Source organism: Phalacrocorax carbo, chromosome 21 (assembly GCF_963921805.1).
Source record: "Phalacrocorax carbo chromosome 21, bPhaCar2.1, whole genome shotgun sequence".
Lineage (NCBI taxonomy): Eukaryota > Metazoa > Chordata > Aves > Suliformes > Phalacrocoracidae > Phalacrocorax > Phalacrocorax carbo.
The window spans coordinates 971,241-998,056 of NC_087533.1; the positions used below are offsets into that span (position 1 = coordinate 971,241).

The following is a 26,816-nucleotide window of genomic DNA, read 5'->3' on the forward strand; positions in this document are numbered from 1 at the left end:
GAGCCAGGCCTCTCCTTACATGTTTTTTCCCCTTGGTTTTGGGGTAAAAACCACAAAGTTTAGCACCAGCGCATCCCGGCCAGGCTGCCCAGCAAGCCAGCAGAGGGAGCACACAGGAGTCCCAGCCCAACCACCACACACCAGCATCCAGAAGGGTTGGTAGGCAAAGGACCAAGAGCACCCGGTAGAGCTGGTGTCCCTCCAAACCCCAAAAGGATGAAAAATAACCCAAAATAGCATGAGGAATGGCAAAAAAACCCAACCCCACCCCAAGCTGACGCACCAAGGCCGCCCCGCGCTTCACTTTGCACGCACAGGCACGGCTGTTGACAAGCACTCGGGGCAGCTTAAGGGTATAAAGCGCATTAATCCAAGCGACAAAGCTATCGCGCTCATCCTGGGGTGAATTACTAATCCCTCACCACTAGAGCTGTTCCCACTTCCTACCCCTCAGAGGAGAAACAAAAATAATACCTTTTAACGTGAAGCAGGCAGGTAAAGCAGTGGATCCCATCTGGGTATTTCTATCTGTGAGTCCAGCTTTAAATAACCAAATAGTTTTGAGCAACAGTCATGGGTTTCTCAGGCTGCTTCACAAGCCTGCGGATTTTTTCTGGGATGTAGACCGAGACAGTTGGAGCCTTCCCTCTTCTTTTGGAGAAGGGATTATGGGGGGGGAAAAAAAAAACCCAAAATGTTATCAAGCCCTCCCCAGAAGACAGGCTCGTAACTGCTTTAAAAAAGTCAGGGTTTGGTTTCGACGCGTTTGAATCACGCAAGCAGCACGCGCGCCTTGGTTTGGTGGAACAAAAGCACGCTGGTTGTAATTAGGGCATATAATATCAAGTTTAATGGGAAAAGCATTAAGAAATCATGCCGTGAAGCAATCCCTGCTCCTCGAGCTGAGAATTTTTGGAATATAGGGATGCAAAGGAGCGGGCTGTTGCCCTCAGCAACAGCTATTACAAAAAAAGCACTTTTTCCTCCTTAAAGAAGTTACAGGCGGGCAGTGCATCACATAAATCGCAACTGTCAAAACACCAGAGTCGCAGGAGACGAGCAGAAAAGCAAACCGGCTCCACGCCGCTCAGCTTTAAGCGCCAGCATGAGGGGATTACCTGCTTTGTTCAAAGAAAACGCTGGGCCACGAATGCCAAAACCCCAGAGAATAGAGGTTTACGTGCTCCAGGTCACCTCAGTGACCAGCGGCTGCGGAGTGACAACCCGGGTGTTTGGGTTAGTAAATTGTATTTCTGGTGCATGTGTGAAAGATACAACTCACTGAGTAAACACCCCTTCAGAGCTGACAGCTTTACAGCCGCAGGCTCGGCGCGGCTGCTCCTTCTCAGGAGCCTCCAAGCACCGAGACGCAGCAAATCATCTGGGGAAAGCAGTAAAAAAAAAAGAAAAAAAGCTACATAAAGCCATCACGTTTACCCATTCGCCAATCCTTTAAAAAGTTACGAGGCAGGGGCAAAATAAACATCTGTTTTCTGCCGAACAGTCGGGTGTTTCGTCAGAAAAACACATCCCTCTTGGTTTAAAAACATCAATACTGAGAACGTGCAACAGTCCGCTGCAAAGTTCTTTCATTAAGTCAACAACTGGATAATTAACTTTTTTTTTTTGCCTGGCTAGGACACAGGCGGCAAGCAAAAGTCACTTCAAAGTCAAGAAGCGGATAGCTTGAAGGATGGAGGCACCTTAATGCAAAAAAATAATCGGAGTTAAGATGTCACGATGCTTCCCAGCCGGTGTCCGCGGGCATCGCCCACCCCCTCTCACCATAGGGGCTGGCTTCGACCCCTCTAACTGCAGAGAACGTGACCTTACGGATTAAAAACCAGCGTCGAGATTATCAATGTTAAGATGGGTAAGAGGCTAGGCGCGACCCCAAGCCCATCGCCACAGCGGCTTCAAGCAGAACAGCATTTTAATGACCAATATAGTAGAGTCGGGGTAACTTTCGCTGTGAAATAAGTCAAGAACAGAGCAGCAAAACGGCGCTCTGGAAGTTTAGGGTATTTTGTTCGCGACTCACCAAAGCGCACTCTACGTGGGCTCGGTTTTAGGCTTTTCTTTGGGCTCGATCTCAGAGACCGAGGGCGTGATAAAAAAAACCAGAAGTCGGATGGTTCGAATAAACCCCCAGCCCCGGCTCCAAACACAGTTTTCTCGCCCTCCCCGTTCCAGATAAACACGGTCGTGCCTCGAGCTCGGCACAGGGCTTAAAGGGGGGGTGGGGAAGGACCCCCCCCTCAGGTGCCGCCTCAGCGTGTCCGTCTGTCCGCCCCGTCCCCCCTCACCCCACCGGAGGGAGGCGGCCCCGGGGGCTGACAGGAGGCGCCGAACCGCCGCCACCTGCGGGAGCCGCGTGTCCGTCCCGTCCGTGTGTCCGCCCCGCCGCCGCCCCCCCACCCGCGGCGCGCGCCCCCTCACAGAGCGGCGCGGCGGGAAACGGACGCGTTACCTCTCGGCGGCGGCGGCAGCGGCGGCCACCGCGCCCCCTCCCTGCTCCCGCTCCCGGCCCCGCTCGGCGGCGGCTCCCCAGGACATTCCAGGCTGGGACGGGCGACCCGGCGGGCGGGAGCCGCCATCCAACGCCGCCGCTCGGCCCCCCGCCCCCCCCGCCCCGCTCCCACCGGCGCCCCGGCCCGCCGGCGGCGGCCCCGCCCCTCCCCTGCCGCCCCGCCCCCGCGGAGCGTACCAATGGCTGCCGGGGGGGGGGGTGGGCGGCCGCGGCGCGGCACCGGGGCGGGCGGGCACATGGCGACGGGGGGGGGGGGGGGGGTCGCGGGCTGGCGGCGGGCGCGCTGTGGACGGCACCGCGGTGCGGGCCCTTTAAGGGGAGGGGAGCGGGGGGCACGTGGGCTCCGCACCCAGCGCGGAGGGCGGCTGCACCCACCGGGCAACCGTGCACCGCTGGAACCCCGCAACTGTGCAAGTATGCACACTTGCAGCCGTGCACCGCTGGAACCCCGCAACTGTGCAAGTATGCACACTTGCAGCCGAGCAGCCCTGGAACCCCGCAACTGTGCAAGTATGCACACTTGCAGCCGTGCAGCCCTGGAACCCCGCAACTGTGCAAGTATGCACACTTGCAGCCGAGCAGCCCTGGAACCCCGCAACTGTGCAAGTATGCACACTTGCAGCCGAGCAGCCCTGGAACCCCGCAACTGTGCAAGTATGCACACTTGCAGCCGAGCAGCCCTGGAACCCCGCAACTGTGCAAGTATGCACACTTGCAGCCGAGCAGCCCTGGAACCCCGCAACTGTGCAAGTATGCACACTTGCAGCCGTGCAGCCCTGGAACCCCGCAACTGTGCAAGTATGCACACTTGCAGCCGAGCAGCCCTGGAACCCCGCAACTGTGCAAGTATGCACACTTGCAGCCGTGCACCGCTGGAACCCCGCAACTGTGCAAGTATGCACACTTGCAGCCGAGCAGCCCTGGAACCCCGCAACTGTGCAAGTATGCACACTTGCAGCCGTGCACCGCTGGAACCCCGCAACTGTGCAAGTATGCACACTTGCAGCCGAGCAGCCCTGGAACCCCGCAACTGTGCAAGTATGCACACTTGCAGCCGTGCAGCCCTGGAACCCCGCAACTGTGCAAGTATGCACACTTGCAGCCGTGCAGCCCTGGAACCCCGCAACTGTGCAAGTATGCACACTTGCAGCCGAGCAGCCCTGGAACCCCGCAACTGTGCAAGTATGCACACTTGCAGCCGTGCAGCCCTGGAACCCCGCAACTGTGCAAGTATGCACACTTGCAGCCGAGCAGCCCTGGAACCCCGCAACTGTGCAAGTATGCACACTTGCAGCCGTGCAGCCCTGGAACCCCGCAACCGTGCGCCCGTGCACTCCTGGAACCGTGCAACCACGCACCCCTGGATCCGTACAAACGTGCTCCCTTGGAACCGTGCACCGTGCGACCGTGCACCCCTGGAACCGTGCACCGTGCTGCCTTGCAATTGTGCTCCCTTGCAACCGTGCCCCCTTGCAACCACGCACAGTGCAGCCGTGCTCCCTTGCAACTGTGCACCCTTGGAACAATGCTTGCAGCAGGGAGAGGACGCTGTCATGCACCGTGCATACCTCCCCTCGTGCACCCGTGCAAAGGTCACTGCCGTGCCCAGGCCGCGCGTTCACACGCCGGAGGGCCGACAGGACCGGTTGTAAATCCTTTGCCTTTGCACGGAGGGGTTCCCGGCCCTCCTGCGACCCGGTGGAGAGCTGGGCTTGCAAGCGGAGCTGCGGCTCTCATGCAGCCGATTGTACGGTCAGAGCGTCGCAGGAACGAGGCAGCAGGAGAGCGGCTCCAGTGTTTTCCAGAGGGCTAGAAACGCTCCTGCATGCTGTGCACATGCTCCACGCGTGATTTCCCACGACCTAATGCCACCAAGAAATGCTTTCTGGGGCAATATGGGGCTAAAAACCAGCAAAAAAAAAAAAAAGTGGGTTTATCAAGGCTTGCGTGGCGTCCAGCTGCAAACTGCAGCAAGATCATGTTAAGCATCACGGAAGCTCCCATCACTCGCAGCGTAATTTGATATTAACAGTTCACTAAACCGCTCAGCATTAGACCTAATCTGCGGGATTAAAAATGGTGAACCCGGCGCGTTACGGCCTCGTCCTGCGCCCAAACCCTCACCGCTTTTCCCGGCACTTTCTGAAAAGCCCCAAATACACCTGACACCCCTCATTTTTGGGGGGAATTTGCTAAATTTTCGGTCGCTAGGAGCTGAGGTGGGAAGGATTTATCCCAAGGAGGGTTTTGTGTGGAGCACATGGAGCAGGCCAGAAAGACACACAGCTCCTATGTTTAAAAATAAAAGAGAAATAGGCTTTAAAAAAAAAAAAAACAAAAAAAAACCACAAAAAAAGCCCCAACCACCCTTGGAACAAAGTTTCTTGGTTTTCGGGCAAACCTGTGAGACCAACAGGCCACACCACCCTGTGTTTACCAGCCCTAATTTTATCCCTCAGGAGGTTTCCTGTAGGACGTCATTATTTCCACAAGTGTAAGGGGCGGGGGGGAAAGAAAATGAAGACTAGAAAAATGCTATGGTGGATTAAAAATCCCTTTTAATCCAAAGAAAATGCCCCAAAACCAAAGCGAAAGCGGGGCTGGCTCAGCCAGCGAGTTAAACCGCTTGATATGTGGCGGCCGCCAGAAAAGCCGAGGACTCAAGGGTCGCTCTCCGTACAGAAGCAAGACGGCCAAACCTGGTTTTGGGGCTTAAAACAACATAAAAATCGCGATTATGGCAATGCTCCTTTGCAGGGCGGGGCTGCTGCCAAATCCTGTTTCCTCCCCGGACAATTTTCCTGGCGTTTTTTTTTCCGAATCCCCTCCTCAGGCGCTATTTGCATGAAAATACCCTCTTGGGGGGGGGGGGGAATTGCTGCTTAATTAGTGAACAGCAATCGCTTTAATTAGCATGTCTCCATGCTCCCTGCTATTTTGCATGGATTCAAATGAGATGCTCATTAGGGAGCAGGCGCCCGGACGAGCTACGCCCTTTAGCCGCGCACTAAACCCAATTAACCTCGAGGAAGCAAATCCCCGCCGGGTGTTTGGCCAGCGCGGGGCTTCGTGCCGGGAGGGATCTCGGCCGCTCCGGGCGGCGCAGAACCGCTCGCTTCGGCCTGCTCGCTTCTGCACGCTTCGGCGGCTCGCCGGCAGGCCCCGGCTTGCCGCGCTCCTGCCGAGCTGTCGCTTCGGCCTTCCCCTGGCTTGTGGCTTCTCCTCCTGGCAAGGTTTCCTTCCTTGCAAGGTTTTCCTTCCTTGTAAGGTCCTTCTTGCAAGATTTTGCCTTCTCGCAAGGTTTTTCCTCCTTGCAAGGTTTCCTTCCTCATAGGGTTTTCTTCCTCGCAAGGTTAATCCTCGTTGCAAGGTTTTCCTTCCTTGCAGGGTTTTGCTCCTCACAAGGTTTTTCCTCCAAACAAGGTTTTTCCTCCTTGGAAGATTTCCTTCCTTGCAGGGTTTTCCTGCTTGCAAGGTTTTTCCTCCTGGCAAGGTTTCTTTCCTCACTGGGTTTTCTTCCTCACAAGGTTTTTCCTCCTGGCAAGGTTTCTTTCCTTGCAGGGTTTTCTTCCTCACAAGGTTTTTCCTCCTGGCAAGGTTTCTTTCCTCACTGGGTTTTCTTCCTCACAAGGTTTTTCCTCCTGGCAAGGTTTCTTTCCTCACTGGGTTTTCTTCCTCACAAGGTTTTTCCTCCTGGCAAGGTTTCTTTCCTCACTGGGTTTTCTTCCTCACAAGGTTTTTCCTCCTGGCAAGGTTTCTTTCCTCACTGGGTTTTCTTCCTCACAAGGTTTTTCCTCCTGGCAAGGTTTCTTTCCTCACTGGGTTTTCTTCCTCACAAGGTTTTTCCTCCTGGCAAGGTTTCTTTCCTCACTGGGTTTTCTTCCTCACAAGGTTTTTCCTCCTGGCAAGGTTTCTTTCCTTGCAGGGTTTTCTTCCTCACAAGGTTTTTCCTCCTGGCAAGGTTTCTTTCCTCACTGGGTTTTCTTCCTCACAAGGTTTTTCCTCCTCACAAGGTTTCTTTCCTTGCAGGGTTTTCTTCCTCACAAGGTTTTTCCTCCTGGCAAGGTTTCTTTCCTTGCAGGGTTTTCTTCCTCACAAGGTTTTTCCTCCTTGCAAGGTTTCTTTCCTCACTGGGTTTTCTTCCTCACAAGGTTTTTCCTCCTTGCAAGGTTTCTTTCCTCACTGGGTTTTCTTCCTCACAAGGTTTTTCCTCCTGGCAAGGTTTCTTTCCTCACTGGGTTTTCTTCCTCACAAGGTTTTTCCTCCTGGCAAGGTTTTTCCTCCCTCAAGGTATGGCCTCCATGCAAGGTTTCCCTCCTTTTCCTTTCTCACTCGCTACTGGGATTTGGGAACAGAAAGTGGGGGGGACCGGACACCCCCAAAAAGCCACCCTCCCTCCTCGGGGACCCTCCAATCCTCGGTGTTCCCCTTCCCCAAACACCGCGGGGCCGGCGAAGACGGGCGTGCAGCAGGGCAGGAGTGCGGGGGCTTGAGGGTCTCCTTTGTCTCTCCGTGCCGGCGTGGTCGCAGCGAGGGTGATTTTTATTTTTTTTTATTTCTCCTGCCCCGTAATCCCATCGTCTTGTCACGGTTCCCCGGGAAGTAGGGCTGCTCCAAACAAAGCCCCCGGAGCATCCCGGGCTCCCGGAGGGGGTTTTGCAGCTGCGCCTCGGAGCGTGACCGATCGGGAATGAGCCTTCGCAGCGCGTCTAATGCCGTTTGGACAGGGAGCCTTTCATCCGCTCGTGGGAGCGAGGCCTCGCATTGAGCCGGCAGCTCCCCGCGCTCCAGCCCTCGGTGCTCCCAACCCCGCAGGAGCCGTCCAGCGCCGTCGCCACCACATCTTTGGGGGGTGAACGAGATGGGGACCCCTGTCCTCTCCTCCCCGCCGGGGGTTTGGGAAGTGGGAAGGCTGTGGGTGTGTAGCTCAGGGCTCGGGAAGGGCTGAGGATGGGAGATGCTCCCCACCGCCATGGGCTGGTCACCATTGCCCCATGGTGGGCTCCGGTGGGTTCCTCATCCCGGTCCTCATCACCCAGGGACCCAGCAGGTTCCTCGTTCTGGCCCCCATCTCCAGAAGGTTCCTTGTCCCAGTCCCTACCGCCCCGTCCCCAGCAGGTACCTCATCCCAGTTACCATTATCCTAACCCTAGCATGTCCCAGTCCCTACCGCCCCGTCCCCAGCAGGTACCTCATCCCAGTTACCATTATCCTAACCCTAGCATGTCCCAGTCCCTACCGCCCCGTCCCCAGCAGGTACCTCATCCCAGTTACCATTATCCTAACCCTAGCATGTCCCAGTCCCCATTGCCCTGTCCCCAGCAGGTTCCTCATCCCAGTCCCCATGGCCCCGTCCCCAGCAGGTTCCTCGTCCCAGTTACCGTTGTCCTAATCCCAGCAGGTCCTAGTCCCCATCACCCCGTGCCCAGCAGGTTCCTCATCCAGGTCCCACCACCCCATCCCAGTCGCCATCACTGTGTCCCCATCCCCGACAGGCACCTTGTCCCGGTCCCAGCTGGGTACCTCACCCTGGTCCCCATCGCCCCGTCCTGTCCCCAGAGAAGCCTCACTTCCCCATCCCGCTCCGCCCATGGGACCAGCCCAGCACCCCACGCTGCCCCATTGCCCACTGACGCCCGAGGGTCCCTGGGGAGGCACGGTTTGGGGGGCGCCTGCTGGGGAGGGGGCAGCGGGTGCCAGCCAGCTGCCTGGTGCCTCCCTACCCTCGACAGTGGTGGTGGCGTTGGGTGGCATCAGCCCCTGAAGGTGCTCCGCAGCACGGCAGGCACTCGTGAGAGTGGGGAAACTGAGGCACGGAGCAGGAACAGGCGGGGAGCTCGTGGCGGGTCGTACTGGCGCAAGGGCTGGGGGGGTGTTAGGCTGGAGCACGCGCGGACGCACACATGACCTGGGAAGAGAAGGTGGAGGTGAGGAGAAAAGGAAGAGACGAGAAGAGGCCAAATAAGGTGAAGATGATGGGAAGAGAGAGGATGAAGAGAGAAGAGGCAAGATGAGACAATGGAAGGAGAGGAAAAGGGGAGGAGGAGAAGGATAATGAGAGGAAGAAGAGAAGAGGGTGAAGGAGGAGAAGGAGAGGAAGAGGAGGAGGAGAAGAAGAAGGAGGACAGGAGAAGAAGCAGAAGGAGGAGAGGAAGGAGGAGGGGAGGAAGAGAAGGAGAAGGAGGAGGAAGAGGAGAAGGAGGAGGAGGAAGAGAGGATGAGAAGAGCTGTGGGCTTCAGAGAAGAGGTATCTCCCCATGAGCTCTGCCAACCCATCACTTCAGGGGTTGGACAGGGGTTTTTCTTGTTGGTTTATTTCCCCCCCCCGTGAAAAGTGGCTTTTTGACCCAAACACACATTTTCATAGAGAAGGTTTATTTTGGCTGAAAGCCTTTTTTTTTTTTTTTTTCTAATTAAAAAGAAAAATGGCAAGGCTGGTGGGAAGGGTCACTTCTGTAAAACTCTTTTTGCTTAAAAAAACCCAAAAAAATCTATTTTGGGTTTTTTTTTTAATCAGAAATACCTCTGCAGGAGGCTTTGGGAGTGAATCATTCCCAAAACCCCGTCCCGTGCCGTGCCTGGTCTTGCCTGGCTTTATCATCTCTCCCTGCAGCAAACGCCCAGCGACAACATAAAAATAAAGTAGAATTATTAGAAAACCATCTTTTTTCTTTAATTTTTTTTACAGTAGAGGACATTTTTGCCCCATTTTCCCATATTTTAGTCATTTTACCCTGTGGAGCCGTCCTGGTGCCGGGTCCAAAAAGTGCCCCAACCTTTAGGAATGAGCAAAGAATGGCCCCGCGCAGTGTGTGTTGGGTTTCTTAGGGCATTGGGGTGACCTCCAAGAGGAGCCTGGACCCCCTGGGGGTGGGACAGACCTCCCTGCACCCCGTGGTAGGTTCTGGGGGTGATAAGAGGTCTCTGTGGTCCCCAGGACCTCCCCAGCACCCTTCTGCCCCCGGCTGGAGCTGAGCCTTGCTGTAGGTTGTCTCCAGCCTTGTCTCCTGGGTGGACCTCAGGATGATGTAGATAGCTTCTCCCTGGTCATGTTCTCCCATGATCTGGATGAACCTCTGACTGGTGTTGCCGTAGCTTGTCTCCAGTGCTGCTCCAAGCCTTATCTCCTGGGTGGACCTCAGACCGATGTAGGTAACTTCTCTCTTCCGTTTCCAGCCCCATGGAGCTCGGATCAACCTTACAGGTAGCTCAGCTCCAGTCCTGTCCCTAGCCCCATCTCCTGGATAGACCTGGAACCTACACTGCAGGTAGCTTGTCTCCAGCCGTGCTCCCAGCCTTATCTCCAGGTTGGACACCAGACCTATGCTGTATTTAGCTTGTCCCCAACCCCACCTCCAGCCCTGTGTCTTCGCTAGACTTCAAACCAATGGTGGAGATTACTAGTTTCCACCCCTATCCTCCTGAAGGACCTCAGACCAATGCTGTAGGCCCCTTCTCTCCATCCCTACCTCCTGAAGGACCTCAGACTGCTTCTGCAGCCCACCTCCACCTTCTACGAGCTCCCCAAACCCAACCCACCACCTCACCTTGCCGACAGCACCCACCCCGATGCCGGCTGGACCTGGCTCGTGGTGGACGCCCCTTGACGGGCAAAAACCGTGGTGGAGGGAGAACCGGCGACAGGCGGAGGGGATGGAGCGCCTTCAAAATTGACACCATATGGCTGTTCCTTATCCCCAGGCCCAGTAAATAGGTCTTTCATGCTGGGCCGGTTGCCATAGGAGCAAACACGCAGGAAATATCCCAGATAACTCGAATAGTGGCGAAAGCATATGTTTTGGATAAAACCCGGCAGAAAAATCGCCCCATTTAACCCCTCCAAGGCATTTTACCCACACAGTTTTAACCCCTTTCCCCCTCTCCGTGCCTGCACAGGGTGGGGAAACTGAGGCATGCCGGGTCCCCCCTGCCCGCGTCACGCGGCGCTGGGAAATCTGATGGGTTTCTTGCAATGAAGCATAATTGCTGGCAGGTCCCTGGCATCGTCTCGCCTCCTCCTCCTCCTCCTCCTCCCTGGAGCCCCTTATCAAGACGGATGGCTGGATGCAAGGCCATGCGCTCGCTCTGCGCGCATTTCACTTTGATTTGCCAAGGAATTTGCTTTGCTTTTGCTTTTTCTTTTTGCCTACCCCCCCTCAGCCGAACCTTTCCTTATCGCATCTGGCGAGCAGCAGGCCCCCAGCGCTCCCCCTGGCCGCTCTCCAAGCACCGAATGCAAAGCCTCCAGCCAAGCTGCTGTGGCGTGGCCAGGTTTCCCAGTGCCGTGGCGTCCTGCGAGGCCAAGCCCGGAGCACACCAACGGGCCCTTGTGCTGTGCTTCCTCTCCAGGAAGGGGAAACTGAGGCACAGAAAGCCTGAAAAGCTGCTGTGGGTGTCCCCGGCTCCTGCAAAGTGGCTTTGTGCATCCCTGTGTGCTGCAAGAATCCCTGCACTCTGCAAACATTCTCGTGCGCTGTGAGCATCCGTGTGTGACACAAATATCCCCATGCACTGCAAATATCCCTGCATGCTGCAAACACCCCTATGCGCTGCAAGTGTCCCTGCACGCTGCAAACACCCCTATGCGCTGCAAGTGTCCCTGCATGCTGCTGCAGACGTCGTTGCATGCTGCAAGTGTCCCTGCACATGGCAAGCGCCCCTGCGCTATGAGCACCCATGTGCTGCAAGCACCCTGTGTTGCAAATATCCCTGCGTGCTGTGAGCATCGCTGCATCCTGCGAGCATCCCAGCATGTTGCAAGCATCCTCACGCACTGCAAACATCCCTGCATGCTGCGAGCATCCCTGCGCTCTGCAACACCTCCTAACACCTATTGCCAGGAGGAGATGGGGCTGCTGGGTGTTTCCAGCAGTGCCCAGAGATGGAGCAACCCCATGGCACAGAGCCTACCCCAAACCCTGCACCCGAGAGGGGCAGGTGCCACCCGCCCAGCAGCCCTGCCCTGGTAGCAGGATGAGTCAGGGCACCTTTGGGTGCTCGCCTGGGGAAAACGTTGGGGAAGGCTCTGGAGGGTGATGAGCAGGGCTTTTGCATCAGAAGGATCACACCTACAGGGTGCGGAGGGGACCAAACCAAGGGGACTAGGGAGGAAAAGCTGGGACGAAGCAGGAAGGCGCGGTGGAGCAGCAGCACCGGGGCGATAACCGGTGGGAGGTAGTTCAGCCGACCTGGGATTTCTCCTGGTGCCGTCGTGTAAATATCGCTGACGGGAGGAATGTGCAAGTGCGGAGGAGAAATCCCATTCCCCAGCCGGAGCCTCGCCTCGTTCCTCCCTCGCAGCGTGTAGCACAACCCCTCCAGGTGCCTTTTTCTTCTCCTGTCCTCCTATATTTAGGTGCAGCGCATGTCCCTTGTGAGGTGCAGCTGCATCCCTGCGACCTGCTGCATCCCTGTGACCGCTGCATCCCTGTGACCCGCTGCATCCCTGCGACCGCTGCATCCCTGTGACCCGCTGCATCCCTGCGACCGCTGCATCCCTGCGACCTGCTGCATCCCTGCGACCGCTACATCCCTGCGACCTGCTGCATCCCTGCGACCGCTGCATCCCTGCCACCCGCTGCATCCCTGCCACCCGCTGCATCCCTGCGACCTGCTGCATCCCTGCGACCGCTGCATCCCTGCCACCTGCTGCATCCCTGCCACCCGCTGCATCCCTGCGACCGCTGCATCCCTGTGACCCGCTGCATCCCTGCCACCCGCTGCATCCCTGCGACCGCTGCATCCCTGCGACCGCTGCATCCCTGCGACCGCTGCATCCCTGTGACCCGCTGCATCCCTGCCACCCGCTGCATCCCTGCGACCGCTGCATCCCTGCCACCCGCTGCATCCCTGCGACCGCTGCATCCCTGCCACCCGCTGCATCCCTGCGACCGCTGCATCCCTGCCACCCGCTGCATCCCTGCGACCGCTGCATCCCTGCCACCCGCTGCATCCCTGCCACCCGCTGCATCCCTGCGACCGCTGCATCCCTGTGACCACTGCATCCCTGCGACCGCTGCATCCCTGCCACCCGCTGCATCCCTGCGACCGCTGCATCCCTGCGACCGCTGCATCCCTGCCACCCGCTGCATCCCTGCCACCCGCTGCATCCCTGCGACCGCTGCATCCCTGTGATCCGCTGCATCCCTGCCACCCGCTGCATCCCTGCGACCTGCTGCATCCCTGCCACCCGCTGCATCCCTGCCACCCGCTGCATCCCTGCGACCGCTGCATCCCTGCCACCCGCTGCATCCCTGCCACCCGCTGCATCCCTGTGACCCGCTGCATCCCTGCGACCGCTGCATCCCTGCGACCGCTGCATCCCTGCCACCCGCTGCATCCCTGCGACCGCTGCATCCCTGCCACCCGCTGCATCCCTGCCACCCGCTGCATCCCTGCCACCCGCTGCATCCCTGTGACTGCTGCATCCCTGCCACCCGCTGCATCCCTGCCACCCGCTGCATCCCTGTGACTGCTGCATCCCTGCCACCCGCTGCATCCCTGCCACCCGCTGCATCCCTGTGACTGCTGCATCCCTGCCACCCGCTGCATCCCTGCCACCCGCTGCATCCCTGTGACTGCTGCATCCCTGTGACTGCTGCATCCCTGCCTCCCGCTGCATCCCTGCCTCCCGCTGCATCCCTGCCACCCGCTGCATCCCTGCCACCCGCTGCATCCCTGCCCACAGCTGCACAGCAGATGCAGAGCCCCGCTGCAATCCCAAACTAATTTTCCCTCTTCAGCTGCTAGTTCCCCCCCCTTCCCTTTAATAACCTTTCAGTGCATCTCCCCGCCTCCTCCACCCCCCCACCATAGCTCTATTATGGCTTTGTGAGGTTTAGCAAAATAAACACGGCCAAACTATAACCCTCCTAATGTGCTAAATTGCTGGAAAAGCCAGAACAGCTTCTCAGGGTGGCAGAGGGCTCGCGGCGAGGCACCAAAAGGTCCCCGGGCCGCTCAGCCCTCCAAGCAAAGCACAACAGATGCAATCAATTTAATTCCCCCCCTCTTTTTTGGCATGTTTTCCAGTGCTGTACGGTCCTCACCCCCAAGTTCCTTCACCCAACGAGGGTGTTGGTGGGTGCTGAGCCTGGTGAGATGATGGTAAATGAAGGAGGGAATGAAGCAAAGAAATAAAACCCTCCGGAACAATGGGGGGAGATGCACTTTCCCTGCCAGGCCCCCTTGCTTTCCTCCTCTCCCCGTCCCCAAAAATCCCCGCAGGGACCAAATGATGCTCATAAGCCACTTCAAGGTTCAGCTCCTCGTGCCCTTGGGGGTCATTTTTCCCCTTCATGGGCTGGTTTTACTCTTCTCCCTGCCGATGTTCAGCTTGCTCCATGCCTGGGGGTTGCAAAGCAGTGGATTTTTTTTGTTTCTGAGGGGGTGTTTTGGGGTTTTTTTAGGGCATTTAGGGTTTTTTGGGGTCTGCTCTTGACAGCATGAGCGGCATTTTCTCCCCACCCTGCCCAAGAATGTTTCTGCTGATCTTAAACCCGACCCAGAGGCATTTTGAAGGAGCCGACTTCCTCACCAAAAAAATGACCTCAGCCTGCCTGGTTTGGAGGGTTTTTTATTTTTTTACCTTTTTAAAGCATTTTTCTCACTCTCCTGCCTGCCGGATGAGAGGCACCGATGGGGTCTCCCACCCGTGGCCCCAGCACCACTGCCAGGCTGCATCCACTGTGCCCCTTCCCCAGTTTGGGGGGATATTTGCAGGTTTTAACCTGCCAAATTCCAGCTTTAACCTGCAAATTCCAGGTTTTCACCTGCAAAACCCCTCCCTGCCTCTGGCAGGAGGATCCAGAGGCCAAATCTGCTGCAAAAACCCACCTTGTACCACCCTCCAGGCACTCCGTGACCTGCAAAACTCAAGTCCCCAGTGGAATAAGAGGGGGGGGAAAAAAACCAAACAAAAAGCCGGCCTTGCCCATGATGTTTTCTGAAGGGTTTTTTGCAGGAGTTTCCTTAACAGACTCCTCTGCATTTTTGCTTTTATTAACGTGGCGGCCTTCCCGAGGCTGCTGCGATGGTTTTGCAAGAGCTAAAACATCTCCCAAGTTAAAAATCCAGCCCCTCCCACACCTCCACAGTGGGAAATGATGAGGAGAAAGGAGGGAGACACCGATTTAAAGAGAGAAAGGGTGGATTTGGGTGTTTTTGGATGGAATTGCTCCAGCTTTAGGGTTTTTTTCTTTAATAGTTGCTGCACTGGAGACACTGAGCTGATGGAGGCAGTTCAGAAAATAGAAATGCTTCTGCAAGAAGCAAATCCATTGGATTGCCAGGCCCCAAAAGGCTGATGTTAGCAAGAAAACTCCAAGTTTGCTCTTAAAAAGCAGATGGGGAAACATTTCTGCTGGTTTTCCCTGCTCAAAGTGGTGCATCGCCATCGTGGAGCTGCATCTGCACCCCACAGCCTGCATCCGCACCTTGCATCCTGCACCTGCACCCTGGATCCTGCACCCTGCACATGCACCACGCATCCAGTTCTTGCATCCTGGATCTGCATCCTGCTTTTGCATCCAACATCTGCAGCCTGCAGCTGGATCCCATGCACCTGCACCCCAGATCTGCACCCCGTGGCCCACATCTGCAGCTTGCATCCTGCATCCTGCATCCCAAATCCTGGATCGGCACCCTGAGCCCTGCACCCCACGTCCTTCATCCCACACCCTGCGACGTGCACCGCACTTCTTGCATCCTGGAGCTGCAGCCTGCCTCCTGCAGCTGCCTCCTGCTTTTGCATCCTGCATCTCAGTTCTTGCACCCCACACCCTGCATCTGCATCCCACATCCCGCACCCCGTGTCCTGCATCTGCACCCTTCCTCCCACATCCTCCATCTCCACCCGCATCCTGCGTCCCCATCCCACACCATCTTGCACCACCCCACGTCCTCCTGCTGCACCCCAAACCCTGCAGCTGCAGCCCGCATCTCCATCCCACCTCCTGCATCCTGCAGCTGCACGGGACCCCGAAGGCAGTAACAAATCCTGACAGTCTGACTGGTCTCATCGGGGACCCCGACCCCACCAGGGACCCTCTATAAGCTCAGGCCGGGGTCTTTGCTGGGCCATACTGGGCTGTGAACCCTATAGATGCACCCTGGCTGCACCTCATCCTCATCATCCCCCGCCAAACCACAGGACAAAAGCTTAATTGCAATTAAAATAATTTGCAAGGCCAGATTGGCCCCATCCAGTCCTTCCTTCCCAGCCCCAGCTGGGTGTTTCTCCGGAGCAGGTGGGACATGGGAGAGCAGCGTTCCCAAACTGGGATGAAGCGGGGAGGCTTCCCCATGGGCGGGGGCTCCGTTCCCCTCCCCGAATCGCCACCCCGCCACATCTGGCGGGCAGATGCAGCCACGCAGCCGGGCTCTGCCTCCCAGATGGGGGGGGGTCGAGTGGCGAAATCCCTCATATGGGATTCGAAAGCCATATTTTTTTCCTGGAAAGTTGCATTTCCTGCCTCGTCGCACGCGCTCCCCACCTCTGGGGGTGCCGCAAGACCCCTGCGCACGGCCGGGCCCGCGCTGTGATGCTCTGGGGCTGGACCGTCCCTTGTCCTGCACCTGCAGCCCGTATCTGCACCCTAAATTCTGCTTCTGCATCCCACGTCCTGCACTTCTCACCCCACGTCCTACATCCCATGTGTCTGTACCCTAAATCCTTCTTCTGCACCCCAAATCTCGCTTCTGCACCCCACGCCCTGCACCTGGCGCCCTTCGTCTGCGTCTCAAATCCCATGTCTCACGTCACCTGTCCTGTGTCCCACCTCTGCATCCTAAATTCGGCTTCTGCAGCCCACGTTCCACATCAGCACCCCAAATCCTGCATCTACCCTTTGATCCCGTGCCCCGTGTCCTGCAGCCAACATCTGCACCCAAAGCCCTGCTCCTGCAGCCCCTCTCCCACGTCCCGTATCCGCGTCGCGCGTCCTGTGCCTGGAAACCAGCATCTGCATCCTAAATCCTCCATCCCACGTCCTAAATCCTCCATGCCCCATGTGAAACCCCAATCCCGTCTCCTAAACCCTCTATCCCACTTCTGCACCCTAAAATTCCACGTCTGCATCCCCTATCCTGTGTTCTGCTTCCACGCCCTGTATCCTCCATCTGGGACGCTGGGCCTGCAGCCTAAATCCTCCATCCCACATCCTGTGTCTGCACCCTAAATCCTCTATTTTTTTTCCTAAATCCTATATATGCTTCCTAAATCCTGTTTTTTCCCCTAAATCCTGTACCTGCATCCTGAATCCTGCATCCTAAATGCATCTACAGCCTAAGTCCTGCTTCTGCAGCCTCTCTCCTGTGTCCTGCATCTGCACCCTAAATCCTACGTCCCACCTCTGCACCCCGAATCCTCCATCCTGCATCTACATCCTAAATCCTCCATCCCCCCTCTGCATCCTGGATCCCACCCCCTCTGTCCTCACCCTAAATCCCCCACCCCACACCCTACATCTACATCCTAAATCCTACGTCCCCCATCTGCACCCGAAATCCTTTATCCTGCACCCCACATCTACACCCCAAATCCTCCATCCCCCCTCTGCACCCCAAATCCTCCACCCCGCATCCCCCATCCCCGCATCCGCAGCCCAGGGCGCAGCAAGGAGGGGGCCGAGGGCCGCCGAAATAACCTGCGCCCTCCGGAGCACCATGAATTTGCGATGAGGTGGGGGGGAGAAGCTGCCCCCGACCCATCCTGGCCGCCTGCGCCAGCGATAATGTTGGTTTAAGGCATTTTGCACGCTCCGGTGCCTCTCTGAGAGCGCCTTGTCCCCAGCAGTGCCGCACAATGGGCGCTTTCAGGGACCCGGCTCCGCGTAGTCCCCTCTTTACCCAGATAGATTTTAAAATAAACCTTTTATCCCCCTAGAATTTCCCCCTCAAACCCCCAAAATGGAAATGAATCCCCCCTCCGGAGCAAAAATCCCCCTCCCCAACCCCTAAAAATTAGGGTTGAAAATAATCCCCGTGGGATAATCGAGCCTGGTTAACGTGCGAGAGCAAGGCGGAGCACGAGCGGAGCGCCGCTTCTGCCAAAGCATCCCAGGCAGTGGGGGGAAACGCGTCCCATGACCCCCCTAAAATAATTTATTTACAGCAGGCAATAGGTGAAAAAAGAATTTGTGGCTAACGGGGAGGCCTTTCCTTCGCAGCCTGCAGAGACCCACTCATGCAACGAATTGTGTCCAGCCTCGCACCCTCCCCGCCCCCAAAAAACCTTAATTCCCAAGGCATCCCCAAAGCTTTTATATTTTTTTGCCCTTAAAAATATAAATTCCTGGGGGGAATGAACCAGAAAACCCTGTATTCAGCCTAATTATCCCCCCCGGCCACAATCTGTGATCTCCGGGACAATTAAAAGCGCTTAATCCCGGCTGAAAAGCAAACAAGGTCGGAGGCGGCGTCTTCCTGCTTCCCCCTCGCCCGCTGCCGGGGTCTCGCTCCCCAGCTGCAATATAAATATGCAATTAAAAAATCGCCACTAATTGTTTCGCCCAAGGATGGGTTCCCACCAAAAAAAAAAGAAAAAGGCCAAGGAAAGGGATATTAAAACAATTTCAAACAAAAAAGGGGGGGAAACAAGTAAAAAGAGCGTTTTCTACCCCAATAATTAACAGCTGAGGCAGCTTTGGGGAGACAGCATGGAGGCATCTCGGGGTCTGCACCCTGGGGTGGGGGTTTTGGGGGGGATGTTCTTTTTTTTTTGGGGGGTGGGAAGGGGTTAATCCCCAGCTCTCCTCTCTCGCTCCAGCGCTAACAACCCCTGGCAGCTCTCCACTCATTAGCCCTTCCGAAAAGCAATTAGAGAGGTTGGAAAATGAGGGCAGCGGGGCAGCGGGGGGGTGTCAGCCCTTAAATCTTGGAGGGCGGGGATGGTTTAGGGCTGCACAGCTCAGCAGAGATCCCGGAGTGGGATTTACGCGGACTGAACAAATGCTGTGCCGTCAGTAGGTTTCAGAGTGAACGACACCAGGTTTCAGAGCAAACATCAGTAGGTTTCAGAGTGAACAAGCCCCGCGCTCATTGAGATCCCCCCAAAATTTAAACCAAAAATGCTTTATTGCACCCAAAACACAGAATAAGACAGGTTATATCACACCGATGCAGAGCAGTGCCCCCGCATCCCTGGGGAGGGTTTTTGGTGGCAAATCTCAGGGTTTGGGTCAAAATTGCTCTGGACTGAACGGGGTTAATTGGGGTAATGAGGCAAAATGGTGCCGCGGCCCCTTTTTAGGGTGAAAATAAGCCGGGGGGGGCAGGGGATTGATCCCTAATTGCTACTTTTTAATACCTTTATTTAATTGCGGGGTTGTGGAGCACCCCAGGGCCCCCCGTTTGCAGCACCCCAGCCCCCCGGGTGCACCCGCCTGCCGTGCCCAGCACCTGCCATGGCAAGACAGGACCGATTGCAACCTTGCCCTTGCAGCGAGCGGCGCGGCTTCGCCCCCCTTCCCCCCCTCCAGGGCTTTATTGAACCTTTAAAATTCGGAGCGCGCGGTCGGTCGCCTTCAGGGCATTGGGGTGCTGCCATGGGAGCCCCGCCAGGAGGAGGAGGAGGAGGAGGAGGAGGAAGGAGAGGAGGCAGGCGGGATGCAGGGGGCTCAGGTGGTGGGCAGCCAGACTTTCTGGGTGCTGATGATGTCACTGAGCTTGCCCTTGATTTTCAGGAAATGCCTCTTGAACTCCAGGCCGTCACCCTGTGTGGGGAGAGGCGGGGTTTGGCATCGACCTGCACCCACCTTGCATTGCCTTGCACCCCCCTTGCACTGCTCTGCACCCGCTGTGCATCACCTTGCACCACCTTACCCCCACCTTGCCCCCACTTTGCATCAACCTGCACCCACCTTGCACGGTCTTGCACCCACCTGACACCCACCTTATGTGGCCTTGCAAGACCCTGCATCACCTTGTGCCCACCATGTACTGCTTTGCACCTGCTGTGCATCACCTTGCATGGTTTTGCACCTGACACCCACCCTTGCATGGTCCTGCATCAGCTTGCATCCACCTCGCACAGCCTTGCACTCACCCGGTACTGCTCCACATCTGCTGTGCATCGCTTCGCACCCACCTTGCGTGGTCTTGCAAGACCCTGCATCACCTTGCACCCATCGTGCACCCACCCTGACCCCCCGCTCACCTTGGAGAGGCGAAAATCCACCAAAATCTTGCTCTCCATCTCCACCAGGTTCACCTTGAAGATGAGCTTGTTGTTCCTCCTGTCCGTGGTCGAGACGGTGACCTGCGAAACGACGGCAAAGGCGGGGGGATCCCCCGAATTATTTGCAGATGCAACATCTTGGAGGGGTCCCACGCCACGATTCCGCACCCCAATCCCTACCTGGTTCGTGCAGCTCTTCTTCCAGCCGTACCCCATCTTCTCACACGCCTCTTTCAGGGCGCGGTACGAGCCGTCAGCATCCAGTTTGGTGAAGAAACGCGTCATCCGCTTCACCAGCCGCTGCCACGGGCTCTGCCGGCCGCAAAACACCGGTCGCAAAGGTTACAAACCCCGCAAAGCTGCGGCCCCAGCTCTGCAAAATCACCCGGCTCTGCAAAATCCTGGCCTTAAGGAGGATAAATATTGCAAAGCTGCACCCCCTGATGGTGAACGCTGCGAGTTGCATCTCCCAGGTTGCAAAGTTGCACCCCAAATATTATAAATACTGCAAAGCAGCATCCCCAGTATTGCAAAGTTGTTCTCTAGCATTATAAATATTGCAAAGCTGCTTCTTAACCTTATATATATCATGCAAAGTTGCACCCCAAATACAATAAATACTTCAAAGTTGGACCCCGATGGTATAAATTGGATGCAAAGCCGCATCCCAAGTACGGCGGAGTTGCACCCTGACACAGTAAACGGTGCAAAGCAGCACCCCAAATGTTGCAAAGTTGTGCCCCAAGATGATAAACGTTGCAAAGCCGCGTGCCCGATGTTGCACAGTTGCGTCCTGGTATTACAAAGGCTGCAAAGCTGCGCCCTGAACACCGCAAAGTTGTGTCTTGATGCTAAAAATACTGCAAAGCCGCACCCCAAATGCTGCAAACTTGCGTTGTGAGATGATAAGTATTGCAAAGCCACACCCCCAATATCGCAAAGTTGCTCCCTAAGGTTACACGTACTGCAAAGTTGCACCCAAAATACTGCAAAGCTGCCCCCCGATGCAGTAAAACCCGCAGAGCTGCACCCCAAAAACCTGCCGCGCAGCACCTGGGAGGAGCCTGGGGTGCCAAGGAGCTGGCTGTTGACCAGCATGTGCTCGGGGCAGGCGGGCTGGGAGAAGCTGATGCCCTGCACGAGCTTGTCGATGCTGGCCGTGCCGCTCTCCCAGAGCGCCCCACCAGTGCCGGGCTCCGGCTGCGACGTGGAGTAGCTCGCCTTCTCCTCGCTGCAATGCAAGGGGAGACGGGGCCGTTAGCGACGCTAGTGCAAAGGAGAGATTGCAAGGATGGGGAACGTGGAGATACTCGAGCCTGGGAATTGCACCGCTTTGGGATTTTGCAGGGTTTTGTCTGATCCTGCGTACACCAGCAGGGTAACCGCAGGCTTGTGCGTGGCTTCCACCAAACCACCTCCTGGTGAAAATACAGGGAAAGCTCTGCAACGTGCAAAGCCCTGGAGCATCCCACAGTGTGCAAAGCCCTGAGGTGTCCCACAGCGTGCAAAGCCCTGCAGCATCCCACAGCGTGCAAAGCCCTGCAACGTGCAAAGCCCTGCAGTGTCCCACAGCGTGCAAAGCCCTGCAGCGTCCCACAGCGTGCAAAGCCCTGCAACGTGCAAAGCCCTGCAGTGTCCCACAGTGTGCAAAGGCCGGCAACGTGCAAAGCCCTGCAGCATCCCACAGTGTGCAAAGCCCTGAGGTGTCCCACAGCGTGCAAAGCCATGCAATGTGCAAAGCCCTGCAGCGTCCCACAGCGTGCAAAGCCCGGCAACGTGCAAAGCCCTGCAACGTCCCACAGCGTGCAAAGCCTGGCAACATGCAAAGCCCTGCAGCGTCCCACAGTGTGCAAAGCCCTGAGGTGTCCCACAGCGTGCAAAGCCATGCAATGTGCAAAGCCTTGCAGCGTCCCACAGCGTGCAAAGCCCTGCAGCGTCCCACAGTGTGCAAAGCCATGCAATGTGCAAAGCCCTGCAGTGTCCCACAGTGTGCAAAGTGCAACGTGCAAAGCCTTGCAGCGTCCCACAGTGTGCAAAGCCCTGCAAGGTGCAAACCCCTGCAACATGCAAAGCCCTGCAGCGTCCCACAGCGTGCAAAGCCCGGCAACGTGCAAAGCCCTGCAACGTGCAAAGCCCTGCAACGTGCAAAGCCCTGCAACGTGCAAAGCCCTGCAACGTCCCACAGCGTGCAAAGCCTGGCAACATGCAAAGCCCTGCAGCATCCCACAGTGTGCAAAGCTCTGCAACGTGCAAAGCCCTGCAGCGCCCACAGTGCCCCACAGCATGCAAAGCCCTGCAGCATCCCACAGTGTGCAAAGCCCGGCAATGTGCAAAGCCCTGCAGTGTCCCACAGCATGCAAAGCCCTGCAAGGTGCAAACCCCTGCAACATGCAAAGCCCAGCAGCGTCCCACAGTGCGCAAAGCCTTGCAATGTGCAAAGCCCCGCACCATGCAAATGTGCAGGAAAGCTCCCGCTTCCCCCGGAGCAGCGCAAAGAGCAGGGAGGCAACTGGCGGCGCGCGGGGAGGGATGCAAAGGGCACCGGAGGCTCACCTGAGCCCGCCCTTCACCGGTGAGAAGTCCATATCAGAGCGGACGTGCTTGGAGAAGCCGCCGGGGGAGTCGGTGACTCCCCCTGAGGAGACACGAGCCCGCTTGATGCCTGCAAAGGGACAAGACACCCAATAACCCCCCCAAATTTGGGGGGGACGAGCGCATTCCGTGGCAGCCCCTTACCCTTTTTGAGGGGTTTGCTGTACCACCGGTCCTTCTTGATGTCGGGGATGGTGATCCTCGCCGTTGGGCTCTCCGTCAGGATCTTGTGCAGCAAAGCTGGGGGAGACGAAAAGGGGGGAAATGGTGATTGCCAGCACGGTGCCAGGTGCCACCGGGTGCCGTTTGCTTACCTAAGGGCGCCGAATCGATCTTCTTCCAAGGCGGGAGGTAGGTTTTCCTCTCCTTCCAATCGCTGTATTCCTGGCAGCTATCGCTGGGCTGGTCCCAGGGCAGCTCTGCCGGAGGAGAAAACCCGCCGTGTTATTGCACCCGTGCAGAGGGAAAAAGGAAAGGGGAAATGCAGTCAAGGAGGCAGCGCAGCAAGATTTGCACGGGGAGTTTTTGCAAGGCAGGGGTGGGTAATAAATGCCGGTCCTGTGTGGTTTTAAAAGGGGCGACGTGCAAAGATGTGCAGCGTACAGAGGCGTTGCAATGTGCAAAAGGCCAGTGGCACACAAAGCCCTGCAACGTGTGAAGTCCTGCTGTGTGCAAAGCCCTGCAACATGCAAATGCCCTGCGGCGTGCAAAAGCATTGCAACGTGCAGACACCCTGCAACGTGCAAAGGTGCTGCAGCAGCGACTATGGCACCGCGGCCATTTTCTGTGCCAGGCATCTCTGCTCTGAACCAGGTGCTGCATCCCATGCATTCCCCCATGCTTGACATACCTCCCCTGTGCATCCCATATGCCCCCCCTTACACATCTCGTGCGTTCCCCTCCTGCGCTGTATGCCCCTATACCTTCCACACGCCCCCTTATGCGTTTCACACAACCCTATTCACATCGTACATCCCCCTCCATGCATTTCGTGCCTCCCTTATGCATCTCATGTGTTCTCCCTCTGCATTTCACACGTCCCTCCCCCTATGCATTCCATACATCCCCCTTCTGCATCTCACACGCATCCCTTACATCCCCCCAACACACCTTCGGGCCCCCTCCCCACCTCCTACGTCCCTCCGTGCGCTCCAAGCGCCTCCCCCATGCGTTCAGTATGTACACCCCCTATACATTTCATACAGACCCCCTATACATTTCATACAGGCCTTCCAAGATGCACCCCTTCTCCACCCCCCACACGCCCAAAAGCCCTTTGCCCCTCTCCACGCCGCGTTTTGCGCCCATCCCTCCAGCACCTAAGGCATCCCTTATGGACTCCATAGGTCCCTCTATAGGGTGCCGGCGGCCCACCTCCGGCCAGCATGGCGGTCAGCACCACGCCGCAAGCCCAGACGTCGACGGGCTCGGCCCGGAACTCGGGGCGCCGCAGCAGCTCGGGGGCCACGTAGGGCAGGGTGCCGCACATCTTGTTGAGCAACCGCTCCCGGCCGTTGTGCTTGAAGACGGTGGCCAAGCCAAAATCGGAGATTTTCAGGTTATCTGAGCCCAGATTGAAAAATTCAAATTTCAAACTGAAAATTCATTAAATATTCAAAATTGCAACGGGGGACGCAAAGGGGTGCGCCGCTCCTCCCCACCTCGCTCGTCCAGCAGCAGGTTTTCGGGCTTCAGGTCGCGGTGGGTGATGCCGATGCTGTGCAGGTAGACCTGGGGATGGAGGGAAGGGTCAGCGCCACGCGGGGACCGCCGCCAGCATCGCCACCGCCGCCGCACTCACCACGCCGGCGATCAGCTGCTGGAAGAAACGCTGCGCCTCCGGCTCCGGCATCCCGATATCTGGCTCTGCGTGAGGGGAATAAGAAGGGGGAAAAGCAATCCTTAAACATTGAGGGATTAATTTTTTAACGCGTTGTTTTACAGAGAATCAAAGGTATTTCTATGCGGGCGCACCGATGCGGTCGAAGAGCTCGCCGCCGCTGCAGTACTCCAGGAACAGGTATTGCGTGGCACCTTCCCGCCGGTGCCCGTAGAATTTGACGACGTTTTCATGGTTGAGCATCTTGTTGATGCAGATTTCCTTCTTGATGTTCTCCGGGCAGTCGGCAGCTCGCTTCATGTCCACGATTTTCACGGCCACAGCTTCCTCGGTGCGGCGGTTGACGGCCAGCTGCACCCTGGGGCCGGCGGGGGGTCAGCGGGGCGTGGGGCAGGAGCCAAACGCTGCCGCGGGAGCCAGGCAGCGGGCAGGGGACATGCAGGCAGTGCTGGGGGCGTGCAAGGGGCGTGCAGAGGGTACACAAGGGGCATGCAATGGGCAAGCAGTGGGCAAGGAGCAGCCATATAGCGGGCACATAAGAGGCACGCAGTGGGCGTCTGAGGGGCACACAACAGCCAAGCAGGGAGCAAGCAGTGGGACTATAAGGGACCAGCAAGCAGGGGGGACACAAGGGGCAAGCAAGGGGCAAGCAGCAGGCAAACAGCAGGGATGCGAGGGGCAAACAGTGGGGATGCCGGGGCAAGCAGCGGGGATGCGAGGGGCATGCAAGGGGCAAGCAGCAGGCAAGCAACAGGGAAACAAGGGGCAAGTAGTCGGCACACAAGGGGCAAGCAGTGGGGACACAAGGGACATATAAGGGGCAAGCAGGGGGGACACAAAGGGCACAGAATGGGCAAGCAGGGGGCAAGTGGCAGGGACACAAGGGGCAAGCAGTGGGCATATAAGGGGGACGCCAGGGGCATGCAAGGGGCAAGCAGTGGGGACACAAGGGATATATAAGGGGCAAGCAGGGGGCAAGCAGTGCGCACAGAAGGGGCAAACAGCAGGCAAGCAGGGGGGACACAAACGGCACAGAAGGGGCAAGCGGCGGGGACACAGGGGCAAGCAGTGGGCATATAAGGGGACACGAGGGGCATGCAAGGGGCAAGCAGCGGGCAAGCAATGGGGAGACAAGAGGCAAGCAGCGGGAACACAAGTGGCACAGAAGGGGCAAGCAGGGGGCAGGCGGCAGAGACATGAGGGGCAAGTGGCAGGGACGCGAGGGGCAAGCAGCAGGCATATAAAGGGTATGCGAGGGGGAAGCAGTGGGCAAGCAATGGGGAGACAAGGGGCACAGAAGGGGCAAGCAGCAGGGACAGAAGGGACATACAAGGGGCAAGCAGGGGGCAAGCAGCAGTTGCAGAAAGGGCAAGCAGGGGGGACAAGAGGGGCAAGCAGCAGGCAAGCAATGGGGAGACAAGGGGAACAGAAAGGGCAAGTGGGGGCACACAAGGGACATATACGGGCAAGCAGGGGGGACACAAGGGGCACAGAAGGGATATATGACGGGTAAACAGTGGGCAAGCAGGGGGGACACAAGGGATATATGAGGGGTAAACAGTGGGCAAGCAGCGGGGACACAAGGGGCAAGCAGCGGGGACACAAGGGGCAAGCAGCGGGGACACAAGGGATATATGAGGGGTAAACAGTGGGCAAGCGGGGGGACACAAAGGATATACGAGGGGTAAACAGTGGGCAAGCAGGGGGGACACAAGGGATATATGAGGGGTAAACAGTGGGCAAGCAGCGGGGACACAAGGGATATATGAGGGGTAAACAGTGGGCAAGCGGGGGGACACAAAGGATATACGAGGGGTAAACAGTGGGCAAGCAGGGGGGACACAAGGGATATATGAGGGGTAAACAGTGGGCAAGCAGCGGGGACACAAGGGGCAAGCAGCGGGGACACAAGGGATATATGAGGGGTAAACAGTGGGCAAGCAGCGGGGACACAAGGGGCAAGCAGCGGGGACACAAGGGATATATGAGGGGTAAACAGTGGGCAAGCAGCGGGGACACAAGGGGCAAGCAGCGGGGACAAGGGATATATGAGGGGTAAACAGTGGGCAAGCAGGGGGGACACAAGGGATATATGAGGGGTAAACAGTGGGCAAGCAGCGGGGACACAAGGGGCAAGCAGCGGGGACACAAGGAGCAAGCAGCGGGGACACAAGGGGCAAGCAGTGGGGACACGGGATACATGAGGGGTAAACAGTGGGCAAGCAGGGGGGACACAAGGGATATATGAGGGGTAAACAGTGGGCAAGCAGCGGGGACACAAGGGGCAAGCAGGGGGGCAACCCGGGGGGTGACGCTGGGCCGGCAGCGGGCTTTGGGGCGGGTGAGCAGCGGGTGGGGTCGGCCGTGGGCGTGCAAAAGCCGCGCAGGAGCCGCGCAACCCCGACCCCACCTCCCCGGCCCCGGCCCCGGCCCCGGCGCACTCACTCCCCGTAGGCGCCCTCGCCCAGCGTCTGCACCAGGTCCCAGTCCTCCACGAAGGGCACCGCCATACCCGCTCCCGGCCCCGCAGCGTCCCGCCACGCCGCCTTTTCCCGCCAGCGCCACCGCGCCCCGCCCCGCCCTGCGCGCGCACGACGCCCGGGCCCCGCCCCCCACCGCGCCTGGGCCCCTCCCCTCCTCCCACCACATCCCTTAAAAAAGCAAAACGCCCCCCCAAA

At 57.6% G+C, this 26,816-nt stretch overlaps 2 protein-coding genes across 4 annotated transcripts in view; both read right to left on the reverse strand.

Annotated features, from left to right (window-relative positions):
* Positions 1 to 2,635, reverse strand: part of CDON (cell adhesion associated, oncogene regulated) — a 54,209-nt gene extending 51,574 nt beyond the window's left edge. The window contains exon 1 of the mRNA XM_064470699.1: positions 2,471 to 2,635. The gene's annotated coding sequence lies outside the window, so the exon portion shown is untranslated. The remainder of the gene's footprint in view (positions 1 to 2,470) is intronic.
* Positions 2,636 to 17,775: 15,140 nt separating this feature from the next.
* CHEK1 (checkpoint kinase 1) lies at positions 17,776 to 26,710 on the reverse strand. Of its 3 annotated transcripts, none has more exons than XM_064470841.1 (12): positions 26,584 to 26,710; positions 24,273 to 24,496; positions 24,100 to 24,164; positions 23,960 to 24,029; positions 23,673 to 23,861; positions 22,613 to 22,717; positions 22,443 to 22,538; positions 22,260 to 22,341; positions 20,760 to 20,937; positions 19,887 to 20,018; positions 19,686 to 19,787; positions 17,776 to 19,242 (listed from the first exon to the last, which is right to left on the reverse strand). In XM_064470841.1, the coding sequence occupies exons 1-12, from the start codon at positions 26,646 to 26,648 to the stop codon at positions 19,147 to 19,149; spliced, it is 1,404 nt and encodes a 467-aa protein (XP_064326911.1). In that variant the 5' UTR covers positions 26,649 to 26,710; the 3' UTR covers positions 17,776 to 19,146. The 3 variants fall into 3 exon arrangements, with proteins under 3 accessions (XP_064326911.1, XP_064326910.1, XP_064326912.1); XM_064470840.1 differs by having other exon boundaries at positions 22,260 to 22,368; XM_064470842.1 differs by lacking the exon at positions 24,273 to 24,496 and having other exon boundaries at positions 22,260 to 22,368.
* Positions 26,711 to 26,816: the final 106 nt, after the last annotated feature.

Bases quoted from the DNA above. Each gene is read 5' to 3' on its own strand.
- CHEK1 (XM_064470840.1), bottom strand. From the start codon at position 26,648: ATGGCGGTGCCCTTCGTGGAGGACTGGGACCTGGTGCAGACGCTGGGC. The intron at 22,369-22,442 runs GTAAGGGGCTGC...GTCCCTTTGCAG, and splicing joins CAGCAAACCCCTCAAAAAGG to GCATCAAGCGGGCTCGTGTC. The intron at 19,243-19,685 runs GTGAGCGGGGGG...CTCCCCACACAG, and splicing joins TGGATTTTCGCCTCTCCAAG to GGTGACGGCCTGGAGTTCAA.